This window comes from Podarcis cretensis, assembly GCF_951804945.1.
Source record: "Podarcis cretensis genome assembly, chromosome: 10".
In the NCBI taxonomy this organism is placed as follows: Eukaryota; Metazoa; Chordata; class Lepidosauria; order Squamata; family Lacertidae; genus Podarcis; species Podarcis cretensis.
The window spans coordinates 55,414,214-55,432,858 of NC_137179.1; the positions used below are offsets into that span (position 1 = coordinate 55,414,214).

The 18,645-nt window shown below is 42.7% G+C and overlaps 1 protein-coding gene across 1 annotated transcript in view; it reads right to left on the bottom strand.

The window, feature by feature from the left end:
- The window catches only part of TFEC (transcription factor EC), a 128,561-nt gene extending 121,898 nt beyond the window's left edge, over window positions 1–6,663 (bottom strand). Inside the window, exon 1 of the mRNA XM_079994364.1 lies at window positions 6,453–6,663. Coding sequence (XP_079850490.1) covers window positions 6,453–6,458 — 6 coding nt within the window. The 5' untranslated portion in view covers window positions 6,459–6,663. The remainder of the gene's footprint in view (window positions 1–6,452) is intronic.
- Window positions 6,664–18,645: the final 11,982 nt, after the last annotated feature.

The window sequence follows — 18,645 nt, forward strand, 5'->3', positions numbered from 1 at the left end:
TTAAATCCATTGATTTCAATGGGTCTGTACTCTGATGACTAACCATCAGCAGTCGTGTGCTAGTGTCTCTACACCCTTCTGCTTTGACTTGCAGATGGCAGGCAGAGCCACAGTGCCCAGCTGGAAATTTGGCAGCCCTCCTTTCCATAGTGACTTATTTCAATGTACAACCTAAATGCAGTTTGTTGCCAATCAGAGTTATATGTGGCAGGGAGCAGTAGCCAAGCTCAGCTTCCAGCCATACAGGACCAGAATGATCCATGGTTTGCTGCACTTATTCTTTACATCTTTAGAAATACATCTTTAGAAATACCTGTACAGTGGTACCTCGGTTTACAAACTTAATCCGTTCCTGAAGTCCGTTCTTAAACCAAATCCATTCTTAAACCGAGGTGCACTTTCCCTAATGAGGCCTCCTGCTGAGAGTGCCCTTCCACCGTTCAGCTTCTGTTCATAGACCGAGGTAAAGTTTGCAAACCAGAGCACTGCTTCCGGTTTTGCGGAGTTTGTAAACCGAATAGTTCGTAAACAGGACTGTTCATAAACCGAGGTACCACTGTACATTTAAAAAAAAAGTGTGAAGCTACTCTTGGAACTGCTAGCTGACGTTTTACACCAGTCAACACCAACAACCCCACATACCTGACACCAGTGACACATATCACAACAGACTCCAGATTTTTCAGAGACAATTTGAAACCACCACTCTCTCTCCCCAGCAGCAAACTCATTTCTTTATTGGGCAAGGAAACTTAAGTTGTGGGTGAACATATCAGACGACACAGCGATTCTTCAAACAGCTCTTGTTTATTCACAGAGCCAGAACAGAACTGGAGGGTTCAGCCAGCCTGCTTATATAGAGCTCCACTACAACGCAACAGTAACAACTTTCTGTAACTATCCAATCACTGAACATCACTTTTGATTCCTTATTTGCATATGTGGACCTGAGTGAAAACTATCTACAGTATCCCCCTGCTGGCCCAGGGTGAGAACTTCAGTACATAACAGAAACAATGGAAAGTTTGACTATATTGGGGACAAGATTATTTTCCCTGTTCCATTCCTCCTCCCCAGGCTACATGTGACCAGATTTACAGAAGATGGTCCTCTGTTCAAAGGGATGTCTGGTCTAGGTCAGTGGTGTAGGACAGGGGTGCAGTAGGTGCAGGCTGCCCCAGGTGTTATCACTGTGGGGGGTGATTGCGGGGCCTGGCCTGCAGTACGCCCGAGCCACACATCTCTCCTGGGGCGTGATGCAGTGGCTGGGGGAACTGCAAGCTCTGTGCTGCCCGAAACAGTAATGTGGGACTTGTGGACTCTGTGGAGGTTCCATGCAGCATGCTCTGCCCCGGCTTGCCCCGCCCCAGGTGCAGAGCATTTGTGCTGCCCCGGGCACCCAAGCAGCTAGCTATGTCACTAGTCTAGGTCTGGTTTGAAGACAGAGAATCATCAGAAAGGAAGCAGACACCTTGAAGTTGCCTGTTAAAATTGATTTCTGGACAACAGACTTGGCCTTCTCCCACTCTGGTGAGATTGTCTTTCCATGTAAATTATCCTAACTATTTCTCAAGTTGCAGTCATCCATATAAATTAGCATAAGCACGTTTCATGCAAATCTGTGTGTTCTTTGGAGAGAGTTATGCTTACTCTTTCTTGGGCAATGCATAAGAGGCCCTCTAGTTGCTTTCCACTCCACCTGCATTCCTGTTGCATTGTTCCACTTTCAGAACAAGCCCAGGTAATTCAGAGCCCCAAAATACAAGTAGAAATTTGGAGAAGGTTTGGAAGAATGCCTTCTCTGAATGTCATACATCCAGACTCTCCAAGTGTCTCTAACAGGGACAGTCCCAGATTTACAGAAGCCACCCCAGTTTCTGATTTGATCCCAGAATGTCCCACTTTTCCTTAGGACGCCCTGATTTTCATCAGAGAAATATTGGAGGGTATGGAGTTATGTGATCCCTAAGCCAAGGAGATAACTAACTATGCAACCTTTATAGGCAGCCCTCTCTAGAGAATTTTTAAAATTTTTAAAATTATTTATTGTGTTTTATTATGTTTTTATATATGTTGGAAGCCACCCACCATCATCAGCAACATCACTGAATAAGACACCCCTCTTTTCATCAGAGAAATGTTGGAGGGCATGTATGTCAATGTTGTGTATGGATGCAGTACTGTATAATGGTTCATATACTGTATAGAAGGGGTTGGCAATGTGGTGTCTTCCAGATATTGTTGGACTACATCTCCCATCATCCCTGACCACTGGCTATGCCAGCTGGGGTTGATGGGACTTGTTGTCCAGCAACATCTGGAGAACAAAGCATTGGCTGCCCCAAGTATATAGGCTTGGTAAAACCCGTTCACAACCTAATACAAACAAGTAGATGTTCTGCTTTCTCACCCACTCCAACAGGCTTAGCTTGGATTAAACATAGGAAAAACTGGAAACAAACGCAAGTCTATACAAGCCATACTTCACTGGATGCCAACACATTAACATTTTGGCCAGGGGAAAGCGCTCACTCACAGCCCATTTCCCCCCTTAAGAAACCAATTTTCCTCCAGCTGAGTGCAAACAAAGATCTCTTTCATCTTCAGTAATTAGCATGGAATGAAATGGAGAAAATACATGAAAAGCCCAGTCATATCCATGTTTGTTCAGATGTCCTGCAGATTTCAATAGGATTTGGTTTCAAGGCACAGTCATTGCTATCACATGAGAGGGAGAGCACAGCTGCATGCTGTGGTCATGTCAGCCCTGCTCTCTCCCCCATCAATGCATCGGAAGCCATGTCTGCAGAGGTGAGCTGGTTGGCACTGCATTGCATTCCCAGGATGTGGAATCTTGTACAGCCATCTGGGTCAATTGTCTAATTCCTGGTCTCCACTTCTAATTCCTTGGTGCTATACACTGAATATGGCATAAATTAAGCTATATTAAATATATAGGTAAAGGTAAAGGGACCCCTGACCATTAGGTCCAGTCGTGGCCAACTCTGGGGTTGCGGTGCTCATCTCGCTTTATTGGCCAAGGGAGCCGGCGTGCATGTGGCCAGCATTATTAAGCCGCTTCTGGCGAACCAGAGCAGCTCACGGAAACGCCGTTTACCTTCCCAACAGAGCGCTACCTGTTTATCTACTTGCACTTTGACGTCCTTTCGAACTGCTAGGTGGGCAGGGACCGAGCAACGGGAGCTCACCCCGTTGCAGGGATTCAAACCGCCGACCTTCTGATCAGCAAGTCCTAGGCTCTGTGGTTTAACCCACAGCGCCATCTGCGTCCATATATATATTAAATATATAAGCCATGTTTAAATGTACCGTAAGTTAGGCTGGCTTCCTGATGACGTCATTGCCTGGAGAGATGGACTCTTAAAAGAACACAAAGGGAAGGGTGACGATCCATTGAAAATGACATCAGCAAAGCTAAGACTGTGACAGCTGGAAAATGGGTGAAGCCCCTCCCTGAGGTTTGAGTTACACAGAAGAACAAAGGCCAGTAGTAGAGTTTTCCGTATTTAAGAAAGATAGGATACAAAGTTTTGGGGAACAAATATCACAACTGGAAAGAGACCTGTTGGAATGTAATGTAAAAGTGCTGTCTAAAATGTATAAAATATTATTGGAATAGGGGGAAAGGATGGGCAAGTAAAATCTTCAATGATACATTGGGCAATAGATATTGTTCATAATATAGACATGGAAGAATGGGAACGACTGTGGAATGTGGATTTAAATTTACAGCATGTTATGGTTTAAGTGAAAATTATTTGAAAATGATATAGCGATGGTATCTAACACTGAGTAAACTGGAAAAAAATGTATAAATCTAAATCAAACAAGTGTTGGAAATGTAAAGAGAAAGAAGGTTCTTTTTAGTGGTATTGCAGTAAGGTTAAGGGAAATGATATATAATGAAATAAAAAGGATGTTTAAAATAGTGCTCATAAAAAAAACCCAGAAGCTTTTCCTTTGGGGAATTATAGGGACAGAACTACCTAAAATGTATAGAAACTAATTCATGTGTGCTACTACAGTGGCAAGTATGTTACTTGCCCAAAAATGGAAAGAAGAAGAAATCCCAGCAAAGGAAGAATGGATACAGAAACTTAAAGAATATGCAGAAATGGCAAAACTTACTGGAAGAATAAGAAATCAAGATAACAAACTTTTTATAAAAGAATGGAAATTGTTTATTGAATATTTAGAGATAAACTGCAAACAGATAAAAACATTGGCAGCATTATTGTAATAACCTGCAGTTTCATAAGAGTATATATTTAAAGAAGATGAATAAATGAACAAATTAAGTTAAATTGGATATGCAGAATATATATATATATATAAAATTAAGGAACCACAGAAAGTAGAGGAAGGAAGTAAAGTTCTGAAAAGTCAAAATGGTTGTAAAATCCGTGAAATGCATAAATCTGAAAAGTACATTTTTTTTTAAAAAAAGGAGAGTTTTCAGGATTGTGGTTTTGCCTGATCTAAGAGGAAAACTAGTGGCATTTTACAAGCAATTTGCAAGCTGGAGAACGAGCATTGTGGGATGGCAGTTTGAATCCAAGGTGGCAGCCATGCAAGAATAGGACCCCCTTGAAGTGTAGTCTCAGGTTGTATATATGTGTAAATAAACCCTTTATCATAAAGACACCACAGTCTCTTCTGTGCCCCATTTCCAAAGGAAACACGAACCCTTGGCAAAGTGCCTAGAACCCATGGAATTTCGCACTGCTTGAATATTGGGGTGGCATGCAACAGTATGGTAAAAAGATAGAGCTCGCAACTTTTAACAACTAAAAATATCCAAGTGACATTTAAAAACCAGGAAGTATGTCGAGATGCGGAATTGAATGAAGCAGATTTCAACATTCTCATGCTACATTGTTAAAATAACAGATCAATCATTGCTGATAACAAAGCTCCTAGCAATGAATCATTCAAACGACATTATGCACATCCAAATGCTATATTAAACCTCTAATGTTCTTAGTCAAGCAAAATAGCACTTTACGTCTTAAGCAGCTCGCCTAAACTGAGCATCTATGCAATTATTATAGGGCTGCTTCAAACAGGTTCAATTTATGACTGCAACCATCAATTTGTGACTTAGATGTAGGGATGTGTGCTTTCACGGATAACACAGCAGTGGGAAACTTAAAAACATAACCTCATTTAATACTAGGATACCCTGACACCAAAGTCAAAGGGCTGACTTTAAGATCAGTCAGAAATTTCTGAGCCTTGGACAGAAATATTACTTCCTCAATTAAGCCAGTAGCTCTGCCTCGAAACCTAAACAGGCCAACTGTCAGTCACCAAAATATTTTGTGTGGTTTTTCCACCATTTGCTCTGGCACTGAGTCACTATATCTTCCTAGTCTCTCAGCAGTCTACAAACATCTTAAGTCACTTAAATACCCGAGCTCTAATGCTGTCGCATTCAACTCTTGAAAATGCTTTTACAAGTCATAGAATCGTAGAGCTGGAAGGGATCCTGGCAGTCATCTGGTCCAAGCCCCTGCAATGCAGGAATTTCAGCTGAATCATCCATGGCCTGGCCATCCAACCTCTGCTTGTAAACATCCAAGAAAGGAGAGTCCACAACCTCCCAGGGGAGACTGTTCCACCATCGAACAGCTTTTAACGTCAGGAAGTTTTTTCTTTATGTTTATGTTTAGCCAGAATCTCCTTTCTTGTAAGTAGAAGCCATTGGTTTGAGTCCTACCCTCCAGAACAAGCTTGTTCCCTCTTCAATGTGACAGCCCTAAAGATATTTGAAGATGGCTATCATATCTCCTCTCAGTCTCCTCCTTTCCAGGCTAAACATACCCAGCTCTTTCAAGCACTCTTCGTAAGGCTTGGTTTCCAGACCTTTGATCATTTGGTTGCCTTCCTCTGCACCCATTCCAGCTTGCCAACATCCTTCTTAAATTGTGGTGCCCGGAATGCGACACAGTATTCCAGGTGTGGTCTGACCAAGAGTGATTTGTATGCCACCCATCTGGCTGGGTTGCCCCAGCCACTCTGGTCAGCTTCCAACAAATTAAAAAACCACAGTGAAACATCTGACATCAAAAACTTCCCTATACAGGGCTGCCTTCAGATGTCTTCTAAAAATCAGATTGTTGTTTATTTCATTGACATCTGGCAGTAGGGCGTTCCACATTGTCAACAGACAATGATGGGTTTAAAAAATATTTAATAAGATTTGGATTTGGAGTATGTCATAGCAGATGAAGAGAAATGGTCATGTTCACAATGTTATGTGTTCCTCAAGTGATAAGAAGTTCCAGAAGCAGCTCTTACCCAAGTCTGGTTTTCTTTGAAAAAGAGAGATCATTTCATGGTATCTGGGTTTATTCACAAATATCCAAGTTGAACATACCTCCCTAGAAAATTGGTTAACAATTAAATATAATATTCTAATAAAAACTTACCTGCATAATAATGTCTCCTGCATCCGACTGGAAAAAGTTACTTTCTCTGCTTTAGGCACATTGTACATTGCTCAGATTTAAGTGGACAAGGGAAGTTAGGCTCTATCACCCGGAGTGCCACTTCCCCTTTCCAACGTCATGCTAATTTCTCTGGCAGGGTTGAACTAAAATATCAACAAAGAATGACTAATCCAGCAGTGTCACAGGGCTAATTGATTATATCAACATTTATCTCTGCTGAGGCCATCTCCATACTCTGCTCCCTTGAAGAAGGGACATTCTGTGGATATCAATCAATATTTCTTCATTGCACAGCAGGAAATTGCGTTGCAACATACCAAGGACGCTCAAACAAGAATGTAGTTTGCTTATTTATCAAACACATATTAAGAGCACAAAGCTGTGCATGTCTACTCAGAAGTAGGTCCCCCTGAGTTCAATAGAGCTTACTCCCAGGTCCGTGAGAGCAGGATTGCTGCGTAAGGAGTTGAACAATTCTTACTGTCGGCTCTACAGTATATTAGCTCATTATTCAATATTTGTGATCCAAGTCTTAGCTGCACTCACTGCAAAGATTGCTAGTTTGTAAGTCACCATCTTGCTAGTGACAGGGCAAATAAAAAAAATATTTTCTGCCGCCACCCTGGAATCTATACTGAGGAGGAGAATTGTATGGCAACAGCTTGCCCTCATGCACCAATGGCTGCATTTGCTCCAATACCTCTCCATTAGGACCGGCCCTAACATTAGGCAGAGCGAGGCAACTGCCTCTTGCAGCAGGGGATGTGGAGGGCAGCAGCCTCCCATTAGTCCTTCCAAATCTCCCAAGCCAGCCTGCCCTGCACCCGCTAAGCAAGCCTTCTGCCCCTAAGTGTGGGGGGGGGCACCGTCCCATCCCCAGTGCTGAAGTAATATTCAGCTACCATTCCAGTTGGATTCTATGCTTGGAGTGGGAGGGTGTCATAATATCCTTTGCCTCAAGCAGCAAAGTATCTTTAACCTATGTTTGCTGTCCATGCCAGTGGGAGCAGGAATTTCAACACACACTTATATATCAAACACAAACACTTCACATACTTCCAGTCTGACAGTGTTTTAACACCAAGCCAAACTTTTTTTCTTCTAGAAAAGAGGGAAAGTTGTTTGCATCCAATTAAAAACAGATATAAAATAAATAAAGTTTTAGAAGCTGATGTAGGTAACTAAAATTATATTTCTGAATAGGCTTGCTGATGCAAATATGTTTTCAACAGGCATCTAAAACATAGGTAGGGATTTCCAAAGCCCATATTCCGCCTGGCTAAGTAAAGGAAGAAATCCTTGCAATTGCACAATGGGCATTAATGTGGCACTTGCAAAAATGGAACTTCTGCAGATCAAAGGAACTGAATAGGTGCATATGAGGGAAGGCAATACCTTCAGCAAATAGTATGAGGTTTCAAAAGCATGCTGACATCAGAGTGCTATTCCAACGTGTTATTTGGTACTCTGCCTGTTCTACGCATCTGCTTCTCTTTCTATCTATAAATCTTCAGACAGACCAAAAATATGTTATCTTTGAAACAACAGCTATTCCAAGGGGTGTTTGGACACTGCATTTCAGCAAGGGAATATTTTTAGGGCAGAGTATCTACATCTGGCCAACTCATTGATTTGCTACACTGTTTGTTATAAAACAAATGGATATTTATATATTAGGTATATCTATAAAAGTCTTTTGCTTCAACAACAAAAATGCTTGCTCAATAGTCCCATGCCAATAGCATTCATATTCTTATTATATGTCAACTGTGGAAAACCTTTGGGCCACCAGACTACAACTCCCATCATCCCAGGCCATTGGTCATGCTTGCTGGGGCCGATGGGAGTTGTAGTTCAGCAGCATCTAGCAGGCCAAAGGTTCCCCAGTCCTGTTATAAGTTATAAAAGAGAAAATAATCTCAACCAATGCTCTTGAAGTAATTCTTGTTCTTTTGGAGGGGTCATAATTATCCTTGGTTGTAACACAGAGCAAGGGCACAGTCCTAACCATACTGGGAGTAAGCAGCTCTGAATTCAGTTGGAGCTACTTCTGAGTAGACATGGTTAGACTTGTAGCATAAACCTCTCATATCTCCCTCACACTGCCCTGAACATATTCTGAATTTCACACCAATTCTTGATGAGTTCAGTACCAATTCAATTAGATTTCTTACTTCGGCTTTAGGCAACTCTAAACTGTTTCTGTCAATCCATTTAAATTATTTTGTGATGGTCTATAACATCTACGAAGGGAATAGGAAATCCTTTCTTCAGTAGATGTTTACAATGCAAGTATCCAGAGATACTTTCATTCATATATACTTGCACACTCTGCTTTCCCAAACAATTGACTTCTAGATTGTCATGAAAACATAGAGGAAAGCCCTCCTGATTCAAAGGTCTATCTAGTCCATTGCCAGCCCATCCCAAGGATGGCAAACCTGCAGCCTTCCAGATGCTGACACTGCAAAGCATTGTTGTTAATTGGTTGTCTCCATACATTTGTTTATTACTAGATTTCTATGTTAATCTGAAGAACAGATTAATCTACTGACTCCTCATAAGCCAAGATGACCTTCACCATGCATATAAAAGTTCAGAAGTGAAATGTTGACTGTAGGAAGTCGTGTCTTAATACAGTGGTACCTCAGGTTACATACGTTTCAGGTTACATACGCTTCAGGTTACAGACTCCGCTAACTCAGAAATAGTACCTCAGGTTAAGAACTTTGCTTCAGGATGAGAACAGAAATTGTGCTCCGGTGGCACGGCGGCAGGGGGAGGCCCCATTAGCTAAAGTGGTGCTTCGGGTTAAGAACAGTTTCAGGTTAAGAACAGACCTCCGGAACAAATTAAGTACTTAATCCGAGGTACCACTGTACTCACTTTGCTTTTCCCTAATTCTGGTCAGAAAGTCCCAAAGACCGTGATAAATGCGAGCTGTTAGCAGCTGAGTCACAGTGTCATCTGACTATTAAAAATGATTTGAATTTTTGTTCAATTTGCAGGGATTCATCCCCCACGAGCACAGTGTTTTGGGAGGGAGGACTTTTGGATTTTTTGGTCACATTTTTGACACATTCTTATGTTTAGGAATAAATATTGCAACATGTTTGCATTGCAAGTTCTTCCTAAAAAAAAAAAAAGCTGATTCATTAAAGTGCACTCTTAAGCAGACATGTTTATTACAAACATTTAGAAGGGTTTTTTCCCCCTCAAAAAAGCACACAAAACATTAACCAAATAAACAGTTCCTTTGGCAAATGATTCAAACAGATCCATAGCAGGTTCCTAATTTTCCCTGTCATCTTTGCCAATTCTACATACAGTGGTACCTCGGGTTAAGAACTTAATTCGTTCTGGAGGTCCGTTCTTAACCTGAAACTGTTCTTAACCTAAAGCACCACTTCAGCTAATGGAACCTCCCGCTGCCGCCACGCCACTGCTGCGCGATTTTTGTTCTCATCCTAAAGCAAAGTTCTTAACCCAAAGTAATATTTCTGGGTTAGCGGAGTCTAACCTGAAGCGTCTGTAACGTGAAGCATCTGTAACCCAAGGTACCACTGTATTCATATAACTTTGCCTGCCATTCCAATTTAGCTGGTATTTTATCTCCCTTCCACCATTTAGCTATTAACATTCTCGCCACAGTATATAAATATCTTTAATTCTTTTGGTATATCTGCAGCAATAATACCTAACAAGAAGGCTTCCGGCTTTTTAATGAAAGCTAATTTGAACATTTTTAAAAGTTCAATATCAATAATTTCCCAAACATTTTTAATATGTTTACATTTCCACCACATGTGATACATTGTTCCCTCTGATTCTTTACATCTCCAGCAAAGATTCGAGCTGGTTTTATACATTTCTGGCAGCTTGCTTGGTATAATGTACCATCAGTCTTCATATATTTTTCTTTTAAAGCATAGCAAGCCATAAATTTTAAGTCATGTCTCCAAAGCTTTTCCCAAGATGCCATCTGAATATTATAACTGAAGTCTTTAGACCACTGAATCATCACAGATATAACCTCCTCCAGCACTTCCCAATAACACATTATTAATATTAGAAGAAAAACGTAATGTCTCCATCTATGTTATGAAAATCATTCCTTAACGCTTCCTTAATGTTATAAACCATGAGTGCAGATCTGCTCCAAAACAATTCTCCATATCCAGGATCCATATGGGCTATCATACCCCTGCTGTGGCTCTTCCAACTCCCTTCTTCTGACTGACCCCAAAAGCTGTTTCGGAAGGTCAGATATCCCTTTGAAGAAGTGTTCAATGTGGCAAATGGAGCTACCACCAAAAATTGTCACTGCTTCCTCCATTGTGTGCATACTCACCCAACAGGGCATGGACCACAGCAACTAGTTGTCATGGTCCGGGGCATGGGCAGCAAGAGTCCAGGATCAGGGTATGGAAACAGATCCAACAGAGATCAGGGCCCAGAGGCAGCCAGGAACAGGCCACAGCATGGCATAAAACTATGCTGCTGTGGCAAAGAAATGGTGAAATGCAGAAATCCAGGGTGAAATGCAGGCCTTATATAGCTTGCCTCCAGGTGCAGTGCATCACATCATCTGACCACGCCTGCCAGCCTGCACCTGCTTCCCCCAAGGCCAGCACAGCAAGGGCCTGATTCTTGCAAACTCTCACAGTGCTCAGGGCCTGGCTCCTGCAAACACTCGCGGTGCTCATTACACTAGTATTGTCCCTTTACAGTACTGAGATTTTATACAGTGGTTTGCACAACCAGGAATGGGAAAACTGTGGCTCTGCAGCTGTTGCTACACTACCAATCCCATCATGGGAATATAACAATATCTGGAAGGTCAAAAGATGACCGTTTCTGCGGTAAATGCTGCGTTTGGTTATGAGTGCTGTGAGCTGTAAGATGTGATGGGTGGGTGTATCATTTATCATAACAGATCCTCCTCATTATCCAGGAATAAACAAAGGGGAGTGTATATGGACCAACCTCAAAAATCAAAGCAACAATGAAATTGTAAGATAAAATATGTAAAACACCCACCCACCCACCCAAAACTTCTCAACTAAGGGCAGATCCACAAGCATACATTTAAAACACATCCAGTGCAAATTTAAATACACAAATTCTACCAAAGAATCCTGAGAATCATAGTTTTTATGGTACTGGGAACTGCAGTTCTGTGAAGGGGGAAATGACATTTCCCAGGATTCTTTGGGTGCAGTCAAGTGTGCTGAGTGCACTTTAAATGTATGCTGTGGTGCTTCCCCAAATACAACTAATTTTATAACCACAAAACAAATACATTGGTACCTGTAAAATAGACACAAACACATGCTAATATATAAATGAACAATGAAGTATAACTAAGGATGGCTCAGTTGGTTAGACTGTGGTGCAGATAATGCCAAGGTTTCAGGTTCAATCCCTATATTCAGGTTGGACTAGAACTCTATGGTTCTATGATAACGAAAACAATGTGTGTTTCAATCAAACACTGGTCCTCTGCAGTGATATAATAGAATCAAGCACACATTTATGGAAGAACAAAGTAAATCAAGCCTGAATGTGCCAGATATTATAAGCATCTTAACAGTGGTGCTAAAATTTAAAAACCAGTCACATTCAGAGGAGGCTTAAGTGTGAACAGCACTAAAACCTGTACAGATTCCCAAAAATTAGTTCTCTGGGACACCACCACCAAAAACTCAAAAACAGGCAAAAAGATAGTCTTGTCTGGGACAGGAGGTGGTAAAGCGACGAGAACCGCGCACCATTGCTCGGCTGTCAAATCTATCAGGCAATGCCACCCTATATCTATTCAAAACAAAATGCTGTCGAGTTCCCAAGGCTTATTTGTCAGAACAACACAGCTGGGTCAGACCAAAGGCCTATCTGGGCCAACATTTTGTTCTCACAGAAGTCCACAAGCAGGGCATGGTCAGAATGAGAGAATCGTGGAATTGTAGAGTTGGAACACGAAGAACATCGAGTCTAACTCTTTGCAATGCAGGAGTCTATTTGCCCAACATGGGGCTTGAATTACCACCTTGAGACTAAGAGGCATGCTGCCTACAACAGCAAAGATGCAAATCCCAGGTAAATGGATATAGAATTGCAGCAGAAATGCAATTCCAAAAGGATTCCAAATCCTATGTGCGCATAGAAGGCTGGAAGGGGGATATGGGAGCTACAAACCTAGGTGGAGAAGGTGGTATAGTTCAGCGATGCTGAGGGTACTTTGCAGAGCTAGATTTTTACCCTTGTATATAGGAGGTTGAATTTTCATGGAATTAATTATAGAATTGGAAGGGGCCGCAAGGTTCCTTTAGTCCAGGCATGGCCAAACTCGGTCCTCCAGATGTTTTGGGACTACAACCGCTGTTAGCTAGGGATGATGGGAGTTGTAGTCCCAAAACATCTGGAGGGCCAAGTTTGGCCATGCCTGCTGTAGTCTGACCCCCTGCAATGCAGAAAGCTCGAACCCACAATCTTGAGATTAAGAGTCTCATATTCCAGGTAAAGGTAAAAGGTAAAGGACCCCTGGGTGGTTAAGCCAGTCAAAGGCAACCATGGGGTTGTTCTGTTCATCTCGCTTTCAGGCCGAGAGAGCTGGTGTTTGTCCACAGACAGCTTTCCGGGTCATGTGACCAGCATGGCTAAACCGCTTCTGGCACAACGGAACACCGTGATGGAAGCCAGAGCACACGGAAATGCCATTTACCTTCCCATTACAGCGGTACCTATTTATCTAATTGCACTGGTGTGCTTTCAAACTGCTAGGTTGGCAGAAGCTGGGACAGAGCAATGGGAGCTCACCCCGTTGCACGGATTCGAACCGCCAACCTTCCAATCGGCAAGTGCAAGCAGCTCAGTGGTTTAGACCACAGCACCACCCACGTCCCTCATGCTCTACCAACCGAGCTATGCCTTGGTCTGTTCCAGCAGATTGAGTAAACAATCCCAATAGTGATTCCAATGCTCAAGAAGGCAGTTTCTGCATGTGCTTTGGAGAGACAGATGAGGCTTGTCAACCAGGGAAGGTTGAAAGAAGGAAAGCTCTGGTCCTAAATCTTGGCCGCCTTGCGAGATACCTTTGGGAGAAGAAAAGACCAAGGAGTAAACACTACACAAAACCAGAGTGGAGTCCCCAGGACAGATGGATGGCATCTTGTACACCTACTTCCAACAACTCCTGCAGTGAAGCTGATGCCAAAATTATCGCTCTGTTTCCTTGTATTAGTTGAAGTTTGCAGTTGGTCTTTTAGCAATAAATATGATAAAGCAACAAAGAGCCTTCTGGCACTGTAAAAGAATGATACATTTGCTATGGCACACACTTTTTTGGACTAAAGCCCACTTCCTCAAATGCATTCAGCGTTATCCTCAGTTGACAGGGACCTTCTTTCCCCAGCAACTTCAAGTACAAATCAGAAGTTCCCCTAATTGTCCATTGGGTGGCAGCATATGCTTTCTGTTCGACATTCAGGAAATCTGCATCTTTTTCGAAACATTCTGTAGAAGCAATTCGACCCCTTCCAACCTGCAAATAAAAGAGGAGAAAGGTTCTTGCTAAAGAGACATTTTTAACAGTTCTGGCATTTTATCTCTGGCCAAAGCACCGATCAAGTGGTTTGTGGGTAACAAATTGATGTGTGGAACAAACTCGGTGGGTCAAATTTCCACTTAGGACTTCACCATACATGATTATTTGCTTTTTATTGTTAGCAACCAGTATAGGCAGAGAACTTGAAAATCAACTTTAAAATAATCAAGGGCTTTCCATTTACAGAGCCAAACACAGAGCTGTCTATTCATGGCTGATGCAAATAAAGATTCTTCTGTCTGCTCATGTAAGAAAAATGCCAACAAGAGAGCAGGTGTTAACAACAACAACAACAACAACAACAACTTTATTATTTATATGCCACCCTTCTGACTGGGTTGTCCCTGGACATTCTGGGCAGCTATTAAGAACATGCCCACCCCTTTATATTGTATTGGTGGGGGAGAGATAAAGAAGGTTCTTTAAAATGGCGCTTGGAGACATATGCACAGGGGAAAGGACTTGAGGTACACACACCCAAAATGAGAATTGTATGAAATGTTAGTCCCACTCAGAGTAGACACACTGGGAATGACAGACATGACCAACTTGGATCCATTAATTTTAATGGGTCTACTCTGTTCCTGGCGCTTAAAAGGAGGCTGTTTCCTTACTGAATAAGAGCAGAAAATAAAATTTAAAAATTCGTAACACCAACGCTACCTTAAATTGCCTCCTGAAGTAAGAAAGTCCTTCTTGTGCTCCTGAATTTCAGCAAGGAGAGTACTGGTCTAATCTCAGTGGGAAGGAGTTCCACAGACTTGGGCCTCTAACATTGAATGCACATCTTGTAGCAATTGCAAGCCGTGACTCTGAGCCACCAGGGACCACCAAACACAGGAAGCATGTTAACTGTATTACGAGAGCTGCTTCACACATGGCCTCTTCCCTAAACAGATATGGTCCCTTTGCAGTTCATCTTCCCAGCCCATTTTCTTTCATCAAAACAAACATGCCATTTAGACCAAGTCTGGTCACTGGTCCATTGAGCTCTCCATATGGTATACGCTGACTAGCAATGCTCCCCAAGATTTTCAAACAGACGACTTTCATAGCACTACCTGGAAATGTGCCAGAGATTGAATCCGGGACCTTTCACATATTTTTTCTCTCCATGTAGGACAAAAACAGATGTGGAAACTCCTAACTAGAAAAAGTACAGTATGGATTGGCCCACAGAATAACTAGCATTCTGTCTGTATGGGGTAAAATTATGATTTCCTGGCTTTTTGTACAGATGCTTCCGACACCTTGATTTCTACTGATTTCCTGTTTTTATGTAGTTCAGGATTCTTACTTCTGTCCCACTTCCTCCTTTTCAACAAACAATACTTGAAGAGAGAAGATTTATTTTATTTTGGGCTGGGGGGAGCTAGGAAAATGCAGAAATAAATCAGAAATACCTCCATAAATTAAGGTAAGCACCTCTTCGCTGAGTAGCACTGCAAAACATCTGTTCTCCAACTCACAGAAACAATAATCATCTTTTTTTAAAACCTTGCCAAAGCACTATTGCTAAAAAAAAAGTTTCTCACGTCTGTTAAACTGCATAACCTGATAGTCCAGAACTAATAAGCTGTTGCTGAAAAACTTTATCTATTGTGTTAAAAAACAACAACAACCAAAACCTTAAAAGGAATATAACAATTTACATGCCCTATACTTTGGATTTTTTCCCAAAAAAGCAACACTAACAGGAGAACTGGGTGAAAAATAAAACTTCTTGCCTGTATAACAAAAAATAATTTCTTGAAGGCCTAAAAGAAATTTCCCACCACCAGCAAATATATAATTTTTTGTCATGCTTTTAAACAGACAATTAAAAACGCAGTACATCATTTGCGTTCTTTTGACAGTCGAAACGCTAACAGAGGCAATATATATATCTTAATAATAGTACAGTACAAACTTCAAGTTATTTTAGGGATGTCTTTCCAAGAGGGGAGACCAGATTCCCAATTATGGTCTGGCTGCCAAAGAAAGAGGAACACAGTCTAATAATAATAATAATAATAATAATAATAATAATAATAAATTTATTATTTAAACCCCGCCCATTTGGCTGGGTTTCCCCAGCCACTCTGGGCAGCTCCCAATAGAATATTAGAAGCACAATAAAACGTCAAACCTTAAAAACTTCCCTAAATAGGGCTGCCTTCAGATGTCTTCTAAAAGTCAGATACATTGGTACCTCTGGATGCGAACAGGATCCGTTCCGGAGCCCCATTCACACAAAGCGAATGGGGAATGGGGAAGCGAACACAACCCGCGTCCGTGCATCTGCGCGTGTGCACAACGTCATTTTGAGCATCTGCACATGCGCGAGCGGCAAAACCCGGAAGTAATACACCCCGTTACTTCCGGGTCACCACGGAGCGCAACCTGAAAATGCTCAACCCGAAGCTACTTCAACCCGAGGTATGACTGTAGTTATTTCCTTGACATCCACAGGGCGGGTGCCACTACTGAAAAGGCCCTCTGCCTGGTTCCCTGTAACCTAATTTCTCGCAGAGACGGGACCGCCAGAAGGCCCTCGGCGCTGGACCTCAGTATCCAGAACGATGGGGGTGGAGACGGTCCTTCAACCTAATGTGGCCTGGGGCTGATGGGATATGTAAGCCAACAACATCTGGAGTGGAAGAAGCTTGATCTAAGGAAAGGAAGAACCATTCCTTAGTCCTTTGGTGCCTCTGAACATCAAATGACACTAAAACACCCTCCAGACACAGGGGCCAAACGGGCTTTATATTACGATCCTTTACACATTTACTAATGATTTCCCGCTTAGTTCAATGGAACATACTCCTGAGATTTTAGGACTGCAGCCAAAAATGCACACTCCAGACTGTGCCCTTGTACTTTTTTTTGGGGGGGGGGGGAGGATATATATCCCCTTCCCTTTAAAAGTGTGATCCCAACCTGCTTTACTTGGAATCAAGTCCCATCGATTGCAAAGTTAGGTATGCACAGGAGGTTTTCTGCCTTAGAGAGCCACAGTTAATAGCCAACTTTTTAGAAGTGGGGGGTAAACGGTATTCAAAAGAGCGCTGCTTACAAGAACACAGGGGAGGTTTTAAATTCATTCATCTGCACACAAAAGTAAATGGAAATATCATTCGAAAATGACATGGATAGACGAAGGCATAGCCTGATAAGCAGCTTAGGCAGCTCACTGTGGAGAAATGTATCCGCTCCGGAGCCCCAAGAGAAGCTTAATAGAAGTCTAAGAATTCAATATTTCACTGAGCCAGAGAGTGCATTAAAGGAGCTTACACTGTCTACAATAAAAAGCCTTTGCCTTCAAGCATCCTATCATGAGAGATGTCTCTATTGCAGGGTCCAGCAAGCAAAACCTCTGTCGTCTCAGGGCGCCTTCGTGCCAGACATTGGAAATACCTTCCCCTCGGTTATGTCAGTGCTCAGAGATTTCCCATGATGCTCAGGGGCCGTTTGTTTCTTCCCCACATTATTTAAAGCGAGGGCTTGCTGATTGTGCCAGAGTAAATCACTTTTAGCGATTATTGAAATCTGCTTTTAAGTAGCTCCAGGAAAATAGCTGCGGTTATTACAGCACCCAACAGGGAGTGCAGGCTATTCATAAACTGGAAGTTATTGGGCCAGTCAGCAACATGCTCTTCTGTGAAGAGAGTTCAGGTGGGAGCCATTTTAAGTTTCCAGACAGACTCTCCGGAAGACCACACAACTAAATAAAATTACATTTTCTGAAGTGCCATGGGAGGCTTCTGCGAAAAAGGAAACCAGCTCTATGGCCTGTATCAGAAGCAGAATTTGGGACTTATTTGCTTCTTCCCCCCCCCCCCCACCTTAAGCAGGTCTGGGGAACCTCCAGGTCATAGCTGTCAACCGTCCCTTATTTGGTGGGAAAGTCCCTTATCCCAGCGCCGTTTCCCACTGCTGTCCCTTATTGATGATGTCCCTTAAATTTCCCGGGTTTCAAAGGAAGCAGCTCCTCTCCCTCCCTCCCTGCCGGCCAGGGAGGAGGGAGGCTCCAACTGTGTTGCTTGGCTGCGTTGCTCACCCAATAAGAAGTTAAGAATGACTGGGGTGTGGAGCTTGCATGCCTTGTGCCGATCAAATCAGCCGCGTTGCCTGGGGACTTGCCTTTGCTCAGCGCTTCGCAGTGGAGAGGTGACGGTGGTTTTCCTTGCTGCATCCCCTTTGCTGGGTTGCTGCGCTGTGGGAACCACCGCTTGAGGCTTTGTTTGGCTGCTGGCTGGGCTTTCTGCCTTTGGCTCGGAGGGGCTCAGAAGTTGAACATATCTGTGCTTTGAAAATCCCTTATTTTGGCTGCTGGTCCCTTATTTTCAAATCTGTAAGTTGACAGCTATGCTCCAGGTGTTGTCCACCAGGCTCACCCAGCATGGCTTCCCACTAAAAAACTTAGGCTCAACACAGGGCCAGCCAACCCATGAGGCAAGGCAAGGCAACTGCCTCAGGCAGCAAAGATCCACGGGGTGGCAGATCCGGCCCCCAAGAAATGCATTGCCTGCTGCTGCCACATCCATCCCAACAGACTCAAAAAATGGGAAGAGGCAAACGGGGAATATC